Below are 17500 nucleotides of genomic sequence, written 5' to 3' on the forward strand. Positions count from 1 at the left end.
TCCACTGTGTTGAAATGAGATCCACTGTGTTGAGATCCACTGTGCTGAAATGAGATCCACTATGTTGAAATGAGATCCACTGTGTTGAAATGAGATCCACTGTGATGAAATGAGATCCACTGTGTTGAAATGAGATCCACTGTGTGGATCCACTGTGTTGAAATGAGATAAATTAACACTTTGGACAGTGCCGCACTTCACTGTCACCCCTGGTCTCCCTCTCCCCAAGTCTCTCTCTCTCTCTCTCTCGTCTCTCTCTCTACAGTCTCTCTCTCTCTGAATTCAATTCACTCTCTCTCTCTCCGCTCTCTCTCTATCTCTCTCTCCTCTCTCTCGTCTCTACAGTCTTTCTCTCTCTGAATTCAATTCACTCTCACTCTCTCTGTCTTTCTCTCTCTGAATTCATCTCTCTCTCTCTCTCTCTCTCTCTCTCTCTCTCTCTCTCTCTCTCTCTCTCTCTCTCTCTCTCTCTCTCTCTCTCTCTCTCTCTCTCTCTCTCTCTCTCTCTCTCTCTCTCTCTCTCTCTCCTCTCTCTCTCTCTCTCTCTCTCTCTCTCTCTCTCTCTCTCCTCTCTCTCTCTCTCTCTCTCTCTCTCTCTCTCTCTCTCTCTCTCTCTCTCTCTCTCTCTCACCTGCGGTGTCTCTTGATGAGAAGTCTGTCCATGTAACTGAGACTGTGTTGGGTGAACTCCACCTTCACTGGTCCTCTCTCAGCCCCACTGTTACTCAGGTCTGACTGGGTCCCCATCACTTCCACTGATACTACACGAAGAGAGAGAGTTAAAGAAAAGGGAGAAGGGAGATTTGGAGACAGAGGGAGAAGGAGTGGAGAAGGGAGAAGGAGTGGATAGAGAGAGAAGGAGAGACAGAGGGAGAAGGAGTGGACAGAGGGAGAAAGAGAGACAGAGGGAGAAGGAGTGGACAGAGAGAGAAGGAGAGACAGAGGGAGAAGGAGAGACAGAAGGAGAAGGAGTGGACAGAGGGAGAAAGAGAGACAGAAGGAGAAGGAGTGGATAGAGAGAGAAGAAGAGACAGAGGGAGAAGGAGTGGACAGAGGCAGAAGGAGACAGAATGAGAAAGAGAGACAGAGGGAGAAGGAGAGACAGAGGGAGAAAGAGAGACAGAGGGAGAAAGAGAGGCAGAGGGAGAAGGAGAGGCAGACATGTTATGGCACTACTCTGGACACATTTGGTGTAATGCCAGCTTTACATTAGGTTTCCCTGCCAATGGGTTGACAGAAGAAATTAGGCAAAATGCAGAAATAAAGGGAGTGAAGCAAAGTCTGTCCAAGCATTAGAGAACTAATAAAACGGCCAAACACCTTCTCAAGTGTTCCTCCTCCAACTGCTCTGCTCTTCAACCGATCGCTGCCTACACCTGCCCGCCCGTCCAGCATCACTACTATGGACGCTTCTGACTTAGAATACGTGGACAACTACAAATACCTAGGTGTCTGGTTAGACTGTAAACTCTCCTTCCAGACTCACATTAAACATCTTCAATCCAAAATTGAATCTAGAATCGGCTGAACTATTTCGCAACAAAGCCTCCTTCACTCGTGCTGCCAAACATACCCTCGTAAAACTGACCATCCTACCGATCCTCGGCTTCGGCGATGTCATTTACAAGATAGCCTCCCAACACTCTACTCAACAAATTGGATGTAGTCTATCACAGTGCCATCCGTTTTGTCACCAAAGCCCCATATACTACCCACCACTGCGACCTGTACGCTCTCGTTGGCTGGCCCTCACTTCATACTCGTCGCCAAACCCACTGGCTCCAGGTCATCTACAAGTTTCTGCTAGGTAAAGCCCCGCCTTATCTCAGCTCACTGGTCACCATAGCGACACCCACCCGTAGCACGTGTTCCAGCAGGTATATCTCACTGCTCATCCCCAAAGCTAATTCCTCCTTTGGCCGTCTTTCCTTCCAGTTCTCTGCTGCCAATGACTGGAACGAACTGCAAAAATCTCTGAAGCTGGAGACTCACATCTCCCTCACTAGCTTTAAGCACCAGCTGTCAGAACAGCTCACAGATCGCTGCACCTGTACATACTGTAGCTCATCTGTAAATTGCCCATCCAACTACCTCATCCCCATACTGTATTTATTTATTTATCTTGATCCTTTGCACCCAAGTATCTCTACCTGCACATTCATCTTCTGCATATCAATCACCCTAGTGTCTAATTGGTATATTGTATTTACTTCGCCACCATGGCCTATCTATTGCCTTACCTGCCTAATCTCACCTCATTTGCACTGTATATAGATTTTCTTCAACTGCATTATTGACTGTATGTTTGTTTTACTCCATGTGTAACTCTGTGTCGTTGTTTGTGTCGAACTGCTTTGCTTTATCTTGGCCAGGTCGCAGATGTAAATGAGAACTTGTTCTCAACTTCCCTACCTGGTTAAATAAAGGTGAAATAAATGAATAAATTAACCTGGAAGCCAGCTAACACCTCCCAACACTGCTATCATTATCTCTATAGTGGAACCCCTCCCAACACTGCTATCATTATCTCTATAGTGGAACCCCACCTATCACTGCTATTATTATCTCTATAGTGGAACCCCACCTATCACTGCTATCATTATCTCTATAGTGGAACCCCTCCTATCACTGCTATCATTATCTCGATAGTGGAACCCCACCTATCACTGCTATCATTATCTCTATAGTGGAACCCTACCTATCACTGCTATCATTATCTCTATAGTGGAACCCCTCCTATCACTGCTATCATTATCTCGATAGTGGAACCCCTCCCAACACTGCTATCATTATCTCTATAGTGGAACCCCACCTATCACTGCTATCATTATCTCTATAGTGGAACCCCTCCTATCACTGCAATCATTATCTATATAGTGGAACCCCTCCTATCACTGCAATCATTATCTCTATAGTGGAACCCCTCCTATCACTGCCATCATTATCTCTATAGTGGAACCCCTCCCAACACTGCAATCATTATCTCTATAGTGAAACCCCACCTATCACTGCTATCATTATCTCTATAGTGGAACCCCTCCCAAAACTGCAATCATTATCTCTATAGTGAAACCCCACCTATCACTGCTATCATTATCTCTATAGTGGAACCTCTCCTATCAATGCTATCATTATTTCTATAGTGGAACCCCACCTATCACTGCTATCATTATCTCTATAGTGGAACCTCTCCTATCAATGCTATCATTATCTCTATAGTGGAACCTCTCCTATCAATGCTATCATTATTTCTATAGTGGAACCTATCCTATCACTACTATCATTATCTCTGTAGTGGAACCCCTCCCAACACTGCTATCATTATCTCTATAGCGGAACCTCTCCTATCACTTCTATCATTATCTCCTGCTCTAATTATCTCAATATGCAGCAACCATGACTCTAGCCCTTTCTGCAGCGGTAAGCCCTTTCTATAGGACCTGAAGAGATCAGAGTGTGGGGGGGGGGGGGGTACTTAGTCCAGCGCAAGATGGACATTAGTCTTCATCCTTCACTTCTAATCCTCTTCCTGTCCTGAACATTAGCTCCAGTCCTAGTCTTTAATCACCATTATCCATCCCTTACAGATGGAATCGTCTGCCCCAACACCGTTGTAACTGAAACAGTGTCACTGTCTGCCCCAACACCGTTGTAACTGAAACAGTGTCACTGTCAGCCCCAACATCGTTGTAACTGAAACAGTCTCACTGTCTGCCCCAACATCGTTGTAACTGAAACAGTGTCACTGTCTTTAAAGATTCCAGCTTTAACTTCACCCCTGATGCCTCCCCCAAACCCAAACCTCCATCTGTACGGTGCTTTCTCACCCACCACAGGGATTCATACTGTATGTAGCAGTACCTCTACAGTGTTTCACCACAGGGATTCATACTGTATGTAGCAGTACCTCTACAGTGTTTCACCACAGGGATTCATACTGTATGTAGCAGTACCTCTACAGTGTTTCACCACAGGGATTCATACTGTATGTAGCAGTACCTCTACAGTGTTTCACCACAGGGATTCATACTGTATGTAGCAGTACCTCTACAGTGTTTCACCACAGGGATTCATACTGTATGTAGCAGTACCTCTACAGTGTTTCACCACAGGGATTCATACTGTATGTAGCAGTACCTCTACAGTGTTTCACCACAGGGATTCATACTGTATATAGCAGTACCTCTACAGTGTTTCACCACAGGGATTCATACTGTATGTAGCAGTACCTCTACAGTGTTTCACCACAGGGATTCATACTGTATGTAGCAGTACCTCTACAGTGTTTCACCACAGGGATTCATACTGTATGTAGCAGTACCTCTACAGTGTTTCACCACAGGGATTCATACTGTATATAGCAGTACCTCTACAGTGTTTCACCACAGGGATTCATACTGTATGTAGCAGTACCTCTACAGTGTTTCACCACAGGGATTCATACTGTATGTAGCAGTACCTCTACAGTGTTTCACCACAGGGATTCATACTGTATGTAGCAGTACCTCTACAGTGTTTCACCACAGGGATTCATACTGTATGTAGCAGTACCTCTACAGTGTTTCACCACAGGGATTCATACTGTATGTAGCAGTACCTCTACAGTGTTTCACCACAGGGATTCATACTGTATATAGCAGTACCTCTACAGTGTGTCCTGTCCTCATAACAACCCCAAACATCACTACTGTACTGCTTTTTAACACAACACAGAAGAGGAGGAAGAGGAGGTGGACATCGACACAGACTGAGACCCAGTACTATAGCTCTATCGTTTCAGGGCAGTGAAAGAGACAGAGAAGACTAGTCACATGAGTGGACCAAACAAACGTTTCACAATACGAGCACTGAAAGAGGGAGAGAACGAGGGAGAGACAGAGAAAGAAAGGAGTGGGCAGGTGAAGGATGCCAGGTATATGTTGAGCACTTCTGCCTGTATGTCTGCCTTTATAGTTTCTACTATTACCAATCATCCATCGCTGTCTGAGTGGATGTGTAGTTCTAGTACGTTCCCCTGTCTGTAAACCAAACCATTAGTCATTGCATGGTGTGTGTGTGTGTGTGTGTGTGTGTATGTGTGTGTGTGTGTGTGTGTGTGTTATACCTGTCCGTGCTTGGAAGGGTCTCCAGATTGCATCTCCTCTCTCTCCTCCCTCTCTTCTCTCTCCTCTCCACTGCCTGAGTGCCTCCTGAAAGGAGAGAGCTGACTCCTCCTCATCATATTGTCCTCCCAGCAGTGAGGTAGTCAGCATCTCCTTCTCCTCTTCATCCTCCAGTTCATCAAACTCCTCTTCCTCCTCCCCCAAGGGATTCACAACTAAAACCTGTGACATTGAGAAACACAATGATCACTTTAAGAAAGGAGGAAGGTAGCTTTTTTAATAACCTGGCTAAGGACATTTTCTCCTGATGACCTCTCACCTGGCTTCCCTGTGCATTGTGGGTATGTGTAACAGCGGGAGCGGCCTGGGTCCTTCTCTCCGGCCCCCTCGCCCCTCCACCTCTCCCAGCCATTTGGGAATCAGACTTGGGGTTGGGCTGAACTTGTCTCTGGAAGTGACTCACAACATCCAGCGTGCTCACCGAGGTCTGGATCTCTGTCTGTGAGGAGAGAGGGGGAGTGATGAGTGACACACACACACACACACACACACACACACACACACACACACACACACACACACACACACACACACACACACACACACACACACACACATCTTTACGACTACTCCTGTTGCTACAGCATGGCTCTGAGAAGATGGCTCAGGGCTACCAGTTCTATTCACACTATTCTACGCTGCCCAACTCACCATGTATATAATTACCCATGAAGCACATGGGCTCATTCACAAATTCTCCTCCTGACCCCTGAAACAGGAAATCACTTCCACCATCAAATGACATTATTTAAATTAAAATCCACACATCAAATATGGATCAAATATGAACGTCCTCTATGAATATGCCTTAAAAACAGGGTCTGATTGATTCTCTCTGTGCCAGGGGCTAAGGCCATTATTCCTTCTATCAATCACCAGTGTGACCACACAGGTTAACCTATCTCTATCAACGATGTTGTGTCCTTGAGGCATCGGCCTCACTGGGAGGGAGGGAGGGAGGGAGGGAGGGAGGTAGGGAGGGAGGGAGGGGGGAAGAGAGGGAGGGAGGGAGGGAGGGAGGGAGGGAGGGAGGCAGGGAGGGAGGGAGGGAGGGAGGGAGGGAGGGAGGGAGGGAGGGAGGGAGGGAGGGAGGGAGGGAGGGAGGGAGGGAGGGAGATAGAGAGAGGAGAGCTAGAGCTAGAGATAGAGATAGAGTAATATAATAGGAGATAGAAATGAAAACAGGAGAATAAGGAATATAAACTCAGCAAAAAAAGAAACGTCCCTTATTCAGGACCCTGTTTTTCAAAGATAATTCGTAAAAATACAAATAACTTCACAGATCTTCATTGTAAAGGGTTTAAACACTGTTTCCCATAAATAATTAATGAACATGCACCTGTGGAACGGTCGTTAAAACACTAACAGCTTACAGACGGTAGGCAATTAAGGTCACAGTTATGATCCACTTAAGGACACTAAAGAGGCCTTTCTACTGACTCTGAAAAACACCAAAAAAAGATGCCCAGGGTCCCTGCTCATCTGCGTGAACGTGCCTTAGGCATGCTGCAAGGAGGCATGAGGACTGCAGACGTGGCCAGAGCAATAAATTGCAATGTCCGTACGGTGAGAAGCCTAAGACAGCGCTACAGGGATACACGATGGACAGCTGATCATCCTCACAGTGGCACACCACGTGTAACACCTGCACAGGATCGGTACATCTGAATATCACACCTGCGGGACAGGTACAGGATGGCAACAACAACTGCCCGAGTTACACCAGGAACGCACAATCCCTCCATCAGTGCTCAGACTGTCTGAAATAGGCTGAGAGAGGTTGGACTGAGGGCTTGTAGGCCTGTTGTAAGGCAGGTCCTCACCAGACATCACCGGCAACAACGTCGCCTATGGGCACAAACCCACCGTCGCTGGACCAGACAGGACTGGCAAAAAGTGCTCTTCACTGACGAGTCACGGCTTTGTCTCACCAGGGGTGAGGGTCGGATTCGCGTTTATCGTCAAAGGAATGAGCGTTACACCGAGGCCTGTACTCTGGAGCGGGATCGATTTGGAGGTGGAGGGTCCGTCATGGACACTCCAGCATGACTGTGCCACCAGCCATACTGCCCGTTCTGTGTGTGATTTCCTGCAAGACAGTAATGTCAGTGTTCTGCCATGGCCAGCGAAGAGCCCGGATATCAATCCCATTGAGCACATCTGGGACCTGTTGTATAGGAGGGCTAGGGCCATTCCCCCTATACATTTCTTGGAACATGCAGGTGCCTTGGTGGAAGAGTGAGGTAACATCTCACAGCAAGAACTGGCAAATCTGGTGCAGTCCATGAGGAGGAGATTCACTGCAGTACTTAATGCAGCTGGTGGCCACTGTTACTTTTGATTTTGATCCCCCCTTTGTTCAGGGACACATTATTCCATTTCTGTTAGTAACATGTCTGTGGAACTTGTTCAGTTTATGTCTCAGTTGTTGAATCTTGTTATGTTCATACAAATATTTACACATGTTAAGTTTGCTGAAGATAAACGCAATTGACAGTGAGAGGACGTTTATTTTTTTGCTGAGTTTATTTCATCCAACTATCCTCCAAATGTTAAAAGTATAGGTGTGGACGTTTAAACAACATTGGGATCGTTAAGGTTTAGAAAAAATCCCCTAAAATCCATTACAAAAAATGTAAGTTAAAGTATAGTTTTCACAAAACTACCACTAACAAGTCCCGATCATCATCATAAAGTGAAAAATATAAATGTAAATAACTCAAGTAACAATGCTTTAACATTAGTATGGTTAGTATGGCAACTGCTCCGCCCACAACCGTAAGGCTCTCCAGAGGGTAGTGAGGTCTGCACAACGCATCACCGGGGGCAAACTACCTGCCCTCCAGGACACCTACACCACCCGATGTCACAGGAAGGCCATAAAGATCATCAAGGACATCAACCACCCGAGCCACTGCCTGTTCACCCCGCTATCATCCAGAAGGCGAGGTCAGTACAGGTGCATCAAAGCTGGGACCGAGAGACTGAAAAACAGCTTCTATCTCAAGGCCATCAGACTGTTTAACAGCCACCACTAACATTGAGTGGCTGCTGCCAACACACTGACACTGACTCAACTCCAGCCACTTTAATAATGGGAATTGATGGGAAATGATGTAAATATATCACTAGCCACTTTAAACAATGCTACCTTATATAATGTTACTTACCCTACATTATTCATCTCATATGCATACGTATATACTGTACTCTATATCATCGACTGTATCCTTATGTAATACATGTATCACTAGCCACTTTAAACTATGCCACTTTGTTTACATACTCATCTCATTTGTACATACTGTACTCGATACCATCTACTGTATCTTGCCTATGCTGCTCTGTACCATCACTCATTCATATATCCTTATGTACATATTCCTTATACCCTTACACTGTGTACAAGACAGTAGTTTTGGAATTGTTAGTTAGATTACTTGTTATTACTGCATTGTCGGAACTAGAAGCACAAGCATTTCGCTACACTCGCATTAACATCTGCTAACCATGTGTATGTGACAAATAAAATTTGATTTGATTTTGATTTGATTTTGATTTAGTAGGAGATATGCATCTTGGAGATAAAACGATCCGCACGTCATCGTCGTTTAACAGTTGGAAAAAAATGGCAGAGAGAGAGAGAGACAGGGACGAGACAGCAGCTAAGTCCTTCAATACTTTGAGAAGTTAAATGAGAAGGTGGTTAAATAAACACAATACTGTGAGAAGTTAAATGAGAAGGTGGTTAAATAAACACAATACTGTGAGAAGTTAAATGAGAAGGTGGTTAAATAAACACAATACTGTGAGAAGTTAAATGAGAAGGTGGTTAAATAAACACAATACTGTGAGAAGTTAAATGAGAAGGTGGTTAAATAAACACAATACTGTGAGAAGTTAAATGAGAAGGTGGTTAAATAAACTCAATACTGTGAGAAGTTAAATGAGAAGGTGGTTAAATGAACTCAATACTGTGAGAAGTTAAATGAGAAGGTGGTTAAATAAACACAATACTGTGAGAAGTTAAATGAGAAGGTGGTTAAATGAACTCAATACTTTGCCAGGTGGAATTGAGCTACAGTGGCAGTCAGTGGAGGCTGCTGAGAGGAGGACGGCTCTTAATAATGTCTGGAACGGGGCAAATGGAATGGAATCAAACACATGGAAACCACGGAAACGGAGTAAATGGAATGGAATCAAACACATGGAAACCACGGAAACGGAGTAAATGGAATGGAATCAAACACATGGAAACCACAGAAACGGAGTAAATGGAATGGAATCAAACACATGGAAACCACGGAAACGGAGTAAATGGAGTGGAATCAAACACATGGAAACCACGGAAACGGAGTAAATGGAATGGAATCAAACACATGGAAACCACAGAAACGGAGTAAATGGAATGGAATCAAACACATGGAAACCACGGAAACGGAGTAAATGGAATGTAATCAAACACATGGAAACCACGGAAACGGAGTAAATGGAGTGGAATCAAACACATGGAAACCACGGAAACCACGTGTCTGATGTATTTTGACACCATTCCACAGATTCCACCCCAGTCATTACCAAGAGCCCATCCTCCCCAATTAAGACGTCACCAACCTCCTGTGGTGTAATACTTAACCATCTGAAAGGGAGTCACCATACGAGCCAACCCGTTGTTGGCAGCAGTGCGATAAGGGAGTGAGAAACTCACAGCGCTGACTACAGAAATGATTGCAGTTAATATGCAGCCATTGTCAACGGTAGAGGATGTCAACTTCAATGCCCTGATGGCATATCTAGAACCAGACTACAACATGCCATGTCGAAAAACCATGACGGCCTGGATGGAGAAATTGCACAACGGTCGCTCTGCAAGTACAAAGCGTGAGCTCTCAAACACCGGACGGGGACGTCTATGACCATGCCATCATACATCACTGCAACGAGCCATCACATGGATGAGATCTCTCACACACTGACAACTGAGAACATGGAAGAGCGGGACACAGCAGAGAACCAAAAACAGCATTGACTACCATGGCTGCTGAGTGGATGGGGAACATCAGTAAGGTGAGAGACGTATGTTAGCTAACCAGGACTCCATTGCCCCCTAGTGGTCAAATCAATTGTTTATATAAATCATTGGGTCATACGCAGAATCATATTGTATCTGAATTGTGAATTCATGTCATTTTTTAAGATTTTTTATTTCTTATCGTTTAAACAATACCTTTTTTGTATGTTAGTTTACATCCCTAGTCAAAATAACACCCTTAAAAACACATCTTAAAGGTGGTATAGAGATGGTATACGAGATGGTGAGGTTTGGATCCAGTTAGCTAAATTGCCCGTTGTCTTTCAGTCTAGACGTACTGCAGAGTTGATCTAGTTTAAAAGCTGTATTTTCTATACACATAGTGTTTGTTTGTGTGGATGGCTGGAGACCGTTTGAATATGACGAGTGACCCTGTTCCAGAGTGGAGGGTAATGGAACTGGACTGACCCCAAAACAACCAGGGTGAGAGACGGACAGGCTTGACCTGACACATCACTGCGAACAACACACACACACACGCACACACAGACAGGTGGACTGAGTGAAAAAAGAGAAGGAACTCTGTCTCTGTCTGTCTGTCTGTCTGTCTGTCTGTCTGCCTGCCTGCCTGCCTGCCTGCCCGCCCGCCCGCCCGCCCGCCCGCCCGCCCGCCTGCCTCTCTCTCTCTCTCTCTCTCTTTATTGAAGGCAAATCAAACAGGATTATGAGTGTGGAGGCGTCTGTGTCAATGGCCATGTGTATAATCCTGGATCTCTGTGTCCTGCCAAACACAGAGCCTCCCTTTGACTGTGTGTGTGTGTGTGTGTGTGTGTGTGTGTGTGTGTGTGTGTCTGTCCACAAGAATAGTAAACAAACAAACATCCGACCAACTGGGGACATTTTGTGGGTCCCCACAAGGTCAAATGCTATTTCTAGGGGGGTTTAGGGTTAAGGTTAGAATTAGTGTTAGGGTCAGAATTTAGTTTGGGTTAGGAGCTAGGTTTAGGTTTAGGGTTAGGAGCTAGGGTTAGGTTTAGGGTTAGGTTTCTGGTTAGGTTTAGGGTTAGGAGCTAGGGTTAGGTTTAGGGTTAGGAGCTTGGGTTAGGTTTAGGGTTAAGGTTAGGGTAAGAGTACAGGTTATGGTTAGGGTTAGGGTTAGGGTTAGGGTTAGGAGCTAGGGTTAGGTTTAGGGTTAGGAGCTTGGGTTAGGTTTAGGGTTAAGGTTAGGGTAAGAGTACAGGTTATGGTTAGGGTTAGGGTTAGGAGCTTGGGTTAGGTTTAGGGTTAAGGTTAGGGTTAGGAGCTTGGGTTAGGTTTAGGGTTAGGGTTAGGGTTAGGAGCTTGGGTTAGGCTTAGGGTTAAGGTTAGGGTAAGAGTACAGGTTAGGGTTAGGGTTAGGGTTAGGTTTAGGGAAAATAGGATTTTTAATGACACTGAATTGTGTGTCCCCAAAAGGTTGGCTGTACAATACTGTGTGTGTGTGTGTGTGTGTGTGTATATGTGTGTGTGTGCTAAACACAATGGCTTCTGGGTATAGCCAGGTTCTAACATGGTTCTCATTTGTGTGTTCGTTATTCTGACTCTTTAGTAGTGTGTTATTCTGACTCTTTAGTAGTGTGTTAGTTATTCTGACTCTTTAGTAGTGTGTTATTCTGACTCTTTAGTAGTGTGTTATTCTGACTCTTTAGTAGTGTGTTAGTTATTCTGACTCTTTAGTAGTGTGTTAGTTATTCTGACTCTTTAGTAGTGTGTTAGTTATTCTGACTCTTTAGTAGTGTGTTATTCTGACTCTTTAGTAGCGTGTTAGTTATTCTGACTCTTTAGTAGTGTGTTATTCTGACTCTTTAGTAGTGTGTTATTCTGACTCTTTAGTAGTGTGTTATTCTGACTCTTTAGTAGTGTGTTAGTTATTCTGACTCTTTAGTAGTGTGTTATTCTGACTCTTTAGTAGCGTGTTAGTTATTCTGACTCTTTAGTAGTGTGTTATTCTGACTCTTTAGTAGTGTGTTATTCTGACTCTTTAGTAGTGTGTTATTCTGACTCTTTAGTAGTGTGTTAGTTATTCTGACTCTTTAGTAGTGTGTTATTCTGACTCTTTAGTAGTGTGTTATTCTGACTCTTTAGTAGTGTGTTATTCTGACTCTTTAGTAGTGTGTTAGTTATTCTGACTCTTTAGAAGTGTGTTATTCTGACTCTTTAGTAGTGTGTTAGTTATTCTGACTCTTTAGTAGTGTGTTAGTTATTCTGACTCTTTAGTAGTGTGTTATTCTGACTCTTTAGTAGTGTGTTATTCTGACTCTTTAGTAGTGTGTTATTCTGACTCTTTAGTAGTGTGTTAGTTATTCTGACTCTTTAGTAGTGTGTTATTCTGACTCTTTAGTAGTGTGTTAGTTATTCTGACTCTTTAGAAGTGTGTTAGTTATTCTGACTCTTTAGTAGTGTGTTATTCTGACTCTTTAGAAGTGTGTTATTCTGACTCTTTAGTAGTGTGTTAGTTATTCTGACTCTTTAGTAGTGTGTTATTCTGACTCTTTAGTAGTGTGTTAGTTATTCTGACTCTTTAGTAGTGTGTTAGTTATTCTGACTCTTTAGTAGTGTGTTATTCTGACTCTTTAGTAGTGTGTTAGTTATTCTGACTCTTTAGTAGTGTGTTATTCTGACTCTTTAGTAGTGTGTTATTCTGACTCTTTAGTAGTGTGTTAGTTATTCTGACTCTTTAGTAGTGTGTTATTCTGACTCTTTAGTAGTGTGTTATTCTGACTCTTTAGTAGTGTGTTATTCTGACTCTTTAGTAGTGTGTTAGTTATTCTGACTCTTTAGTAGTGTGTGACAGAGATATCAAAGACAAACAGTGAGTTAATTGTTGGTCAGCGCTACAACACAACGAATGGATGAAAAAAGATCTGCATTGTACGATGGCTGGTAAAAGGCACACACACACACACACACACACACACACACACACACACACACACACACACACGCACACGCACACGCATTCGCACACACACACACACACACGCACACACGCACACACACACGCACACACGAATAAAGCACAGCAGGAGTACTCTAGAACTGTGTTCGAATACCCATACTAACATACTGTATACGACATACTTAATGAGTATATACTATATACTATTAGTTGATTTTAGTATACCGTAAACAAACGGTATCCTTTCAGTAGATCATACTTGTAGCCCTTTGACTGTCTACTGGATGTTGATGCTGTTGCTATGCAACTTCTTGCAAGCTTGGTTAGCATAACAAACGACTAGCTAGACCTCTTACGACTTCGTTAACAACGTCCATTAAGAACGCATAACGACTGTACCACTCAGCTAAGAATGACCGGAATAAACCAAGTCAATAGGGTGCGTTCGTAAATTCACTCTGGCTATCTACTCCGATATCAGAGCACTCTCATCTGAGTGTGCCAGAGTGCAGAATAACTCATTTTTGAAATTACGAACGCTCAACACCCGTTGAATATGGCCTGTGTCACTAAACGTCGCCAAAAAAAAGTGTAATTAAATTGTTTCCAGAATGCAGTCGCAGTCACCAACGCTCTGGATAACATGAATAGAGCCTAACCAGCTCTGCTAGGGAGAGTAAAATGGTCAGAGTGAGGTGTTCTCTCATTTGTATCTGGTAGTAGCTAGCAAAGCTAGTCAACGTTAGCCAGTTAGCTTGGGTGCTTGACTGTGGTCAGAACTCTCAAATCAACCCTACTCGATGTATGTGCTCTGACTCTCCGAATTTAGAACGGACAATCTGAGAACGCTTTGAATTTACGAAAGCCCAGAGCGCTCTCTGAGCGTCCAGATTGAATTTACGAACACACCCTTAGTAGCCAACTAACGTTAGGTAGCTAGCTAACATACCAGTACATACTGCTGTAATTATATGCTATGCGGTTTGTGAGGATAGCGCAGCTGACAAACTGTCAGCCAACATAACCTAACTTATTTGAAAAGTCATTACTTTATTACATTTGCTCAACATTTTATTAACATTTGTCACAATTAGTTAAAGGAATGAATTTGAATTTCTTCGGACTTCAGCTGCATATTTTCTGCCATTTTCATGAAATCTGAAACTGTTGTGATCCTCGCCCATTTTCATGAAATCTGAAACCGTTGTGAACCTCGCCCATTTTCTTGAAATCTGAAACCGTTGTGATCCTCGCCCATTTTCATGAAATCTGAAACCGTTGTGATCCTCGCCCATTTTCATGAAATCTGAAACCGTTGTGATCCTCGCCCATTTTCATGAAATCTGAAACCGTTGTGAACCTCGCCCATTTTCTGAGGAATAGCATTATGGACCCGGAAATAGAGTCCACTGCTTGTATACTTCGTATTTTGGAACTTTTGGCATACTAACTATACCCATACTACATACTCAATTTATGTCACAAATAGTACGGTTAGTATTTTTATTTTTTTTCAATGACATCCTAGGAACAGTGGGTTAACTGCCTGCTCAGGGGCAGAACAACAGATTTGTACTTTGTCAGCTCGGGGATATGAACTTGCAACCTTTCGGTTACTAGTCCAACGCTCTAGCGACTAGGCTACCATGCCCCCCCGGTATGAGTATTCAAACACAGCTTAAAACAGACAGACAGAGACACCACAGAGAAAAACATATGTACAAAGGGAAACAACCCACACAGACAGAAAAACAGCCCAGGAGATCAAAGATAGACACAGAGACAGAGATAGACACAGAGACAGAGATAGAGATATAGACAGAGACAGAGATATAGACAGAGATAGAGATATAGACAGAGATAGAGATATAGACAGATACAGAGATATAGACAGAGATAGAGATATAGACAGAGACAAAGATAGACACAGAGACAGAGATATAGACAGAGACAGAGACAGAGATAGAGATAGAGATAGAGACAGAGACAGAGATATAGGCAGAGACAGAGATAGAGGCAGAGACAGAGATAGAGGCAGAGACAGAGATAGAGGCAGAGACAGAGATAGACACAGAGACAGAGATACAGACGGAGATAGAGATAGACACAGAGACAAAGATAGAGAAATACACAGAGACAGAGATAGAGATAGCGATAGAAACAGAGACAGAGACAGAGATAGAGACAGAGATAGACACAGAATGAGAGAGAGACATTTATTCACACAGGGTCGTGGGGTGAGACAGGGATGCAGCTTAAGCCCCACCTTCTTCAACATATATATATCAACGAATTGGCGCGGGCACTAGAAAAGTCTGCAGCACCCGGCCTTACCCTACTAGAATCTGAAGTCAAATGTCTACTGTTTGCTGATGATCTGGTGCTTCTGTCACCAACCAAGGAGGGCCTACAGCAGTACCTAGATCTTCTGCACAGATTCTGTCAAACCTGGGCCCTAACAGTAAATCTCAGTAAGACCAAAATAATGGTGTTCCAAAAAAGGTCCAGTCGCCAGGACCACAAATACAAATTCCTTCTAGACACTGTTGCCCTTGAACACACAAAAAAACTATACATACCTCGGCCTAAACATCAGCGCCACAGGTAACTTCCACAAAGCTGTGAACGATCTGAGAGACAAGGCAAGAAGGGCATTCTATGCCATCAAAAGGAACATAAATTTCAACAAACCAATTAGGATCTGGCTAAAAATACTTGAATCAGTCATAGAGCCCATTGCCCTTTATGGTTGTGAGGTCTGGGGTCCGCTCACCAACCAAGACTTCACAAAATGGGACAAACACCAAATTGAGACTCTGCACGCAGAATTCTGCAAAAATATCCTCCGTATACAACGTAGAACACCAAATAATACATGCAGAGCAGAATTAGGCCGATACCCACTAATTATCAAAATCCAGAAAAGATCCGTTAAATTCTACAACCCCCTAAAAGGAAGCGATTCCCAAACCTTCCATAACAAAGCCATCACCTACAGAGAGATGAACCTGGAGAAGAGTCCCCTAAGCAAGCTGGTCCTGGGGCTCTGTGCACAAACACAAACACACCCTACAGAGCCCCAGGACAGCAGCACAGTTAGACCCAACCAAATCATGAGAAAACAAAAAGATAATTACTTGACACATTGGAAAGAATTTACAAAAAAACAGAGCAAACTAGAATGCTATTTGGCCCTACACAGAGAGTACACAGCGGCAGAATACCTGACGACTGTGACTGACCCAAAATTAAGGAAAGCTTTGACTATGTACAGACTCAGTGAGCATAGCCTTGCTATTGAGAAAGGCCGCCGTAGGCAGACATGGCTCTCAAGAGAAGACAGGCTATGTGCTCACTGCCCACAAAATGAGGTGGAAACTGAGCTGCACTTCCTAACCTCCTGCCCAATGTATGACCATATTAGAGAGACATATTTCCCTCAGATTACACAGATCCACAAAGAATTCGAAAACAAATCCAAATTTGAAAAACTCCCATATCTACTGGGTGAAATTCCACAGTGTGCCATCGCAGCAGCAAGATTTGTGACCTGTTGCCACGAGAAAAGGGCAACCAGTGAAGAACAAACACCATTATAAATACAACCCATATTTATGCTTATTATTTTATATTGTGTCCTTAACCATTTGTACATTGTTAAAACACTGTATATATATATATATATATATATATATATATATATATATATATATATATATATATATATATGACATTTGTGATGTCTTTACTGTTTTGAAACTTCTGTATGTGTAATGTTTACTGTTAATTTTTATTGTTTTTCACTTTATATATTCACTTTTGTATATTATCTACCTCACTTGCTTTGGCAATGTTAACACATGTTTCCCATGCCAATAAAGCCCTTGAATTGAATTGAATTGAATTGATAGACACAGAGATAGAGACAGAGATAGAGAGAGAGATAGAGAAAGACACAGAGATAGAGACAGAGATAGAAACAGAGATAGAAACAGAGATAGAAACAGAGATAGACACAACGACATAGATAGAGATGGAGATAGACACAGAGACAGAGGTAGAGAAAGAGACAGAGATAGAGATAGACACAGAGATAGAGACAGAGATAGAGAAAGACACAGAGATAGAGATAGAGACAGAGATGGATATAGACACGGAGACAGAGATAGAGACAGAGATAGAAAAAGACACAGAGACAGAGATAGAGATGGAGAAAGACACAGAGACAGAGGTAGAGAAAGAGATGGAGATAGACACAGAGATAGAGACAGAGAGAGACAGAGATGGAGATAGACACAGAGACAGAAATAGACACAGAGATTGAGACAGAGACACTACAGAGACAGAGATAGAAATAGAGACAGAGCG

At 43.3% G+C, this 17500-nt stretch overlaps 1 protein-coding gene and 1 long non-coding RNA gene across 2 annotated transcripts in view; both read right to left on the minus strand.

Annotated features, from left to right (window-relative positions):
• The window catches only part of LOC149972428 (uncharacterized), a 503925-nt gene that overhangs the window by 372896 nt on the left and 113529 nt on the right, over positions 1–17500 (minus strand). The window lies entirely within an intron of this gene.
• zbbx (zinc finger, B-box domain containing) overlaps positions 1–17500 on the minus strand; it is a 121259-nt gene that overhangs the window by 85298 nt on the left and 18461 nt on the right. Inside the window, exons 8-10 of the mRNA XM_036961521.2 lie at positions 5422–5601; positions 5105–5324; positions 632–761 (exon numbers count right to left, since the gene is read on the minus strand). Coding sequence (XP_036817416.2) covers positions 632–761; positions 5105–5324; positions 5422–5601 — 530 coding nt within the window. The remainder of the gene's footprint in view (positions 1–631; positions 762–5104; positions 5325–5421; positions 5602–17500) is intronic.

The sequence above is a fragment of the Oncorhynchus mykiss genome, chromosome 24 (genome assembly GCF_057628025.1).
Source record: "Oncorhynchus mykiss isolate SJ-2025 chromosome 24, ASM5762802v1, whole genome shotgun sequence".
Taxonomy (NCBI): domain Eukaryota; kingdom Metazoa; phylum Chordata; class Actinopteri; order Salmoniformes; family Salmonidae; genus Oncorhynchus; species Oncorhynchus mykiss.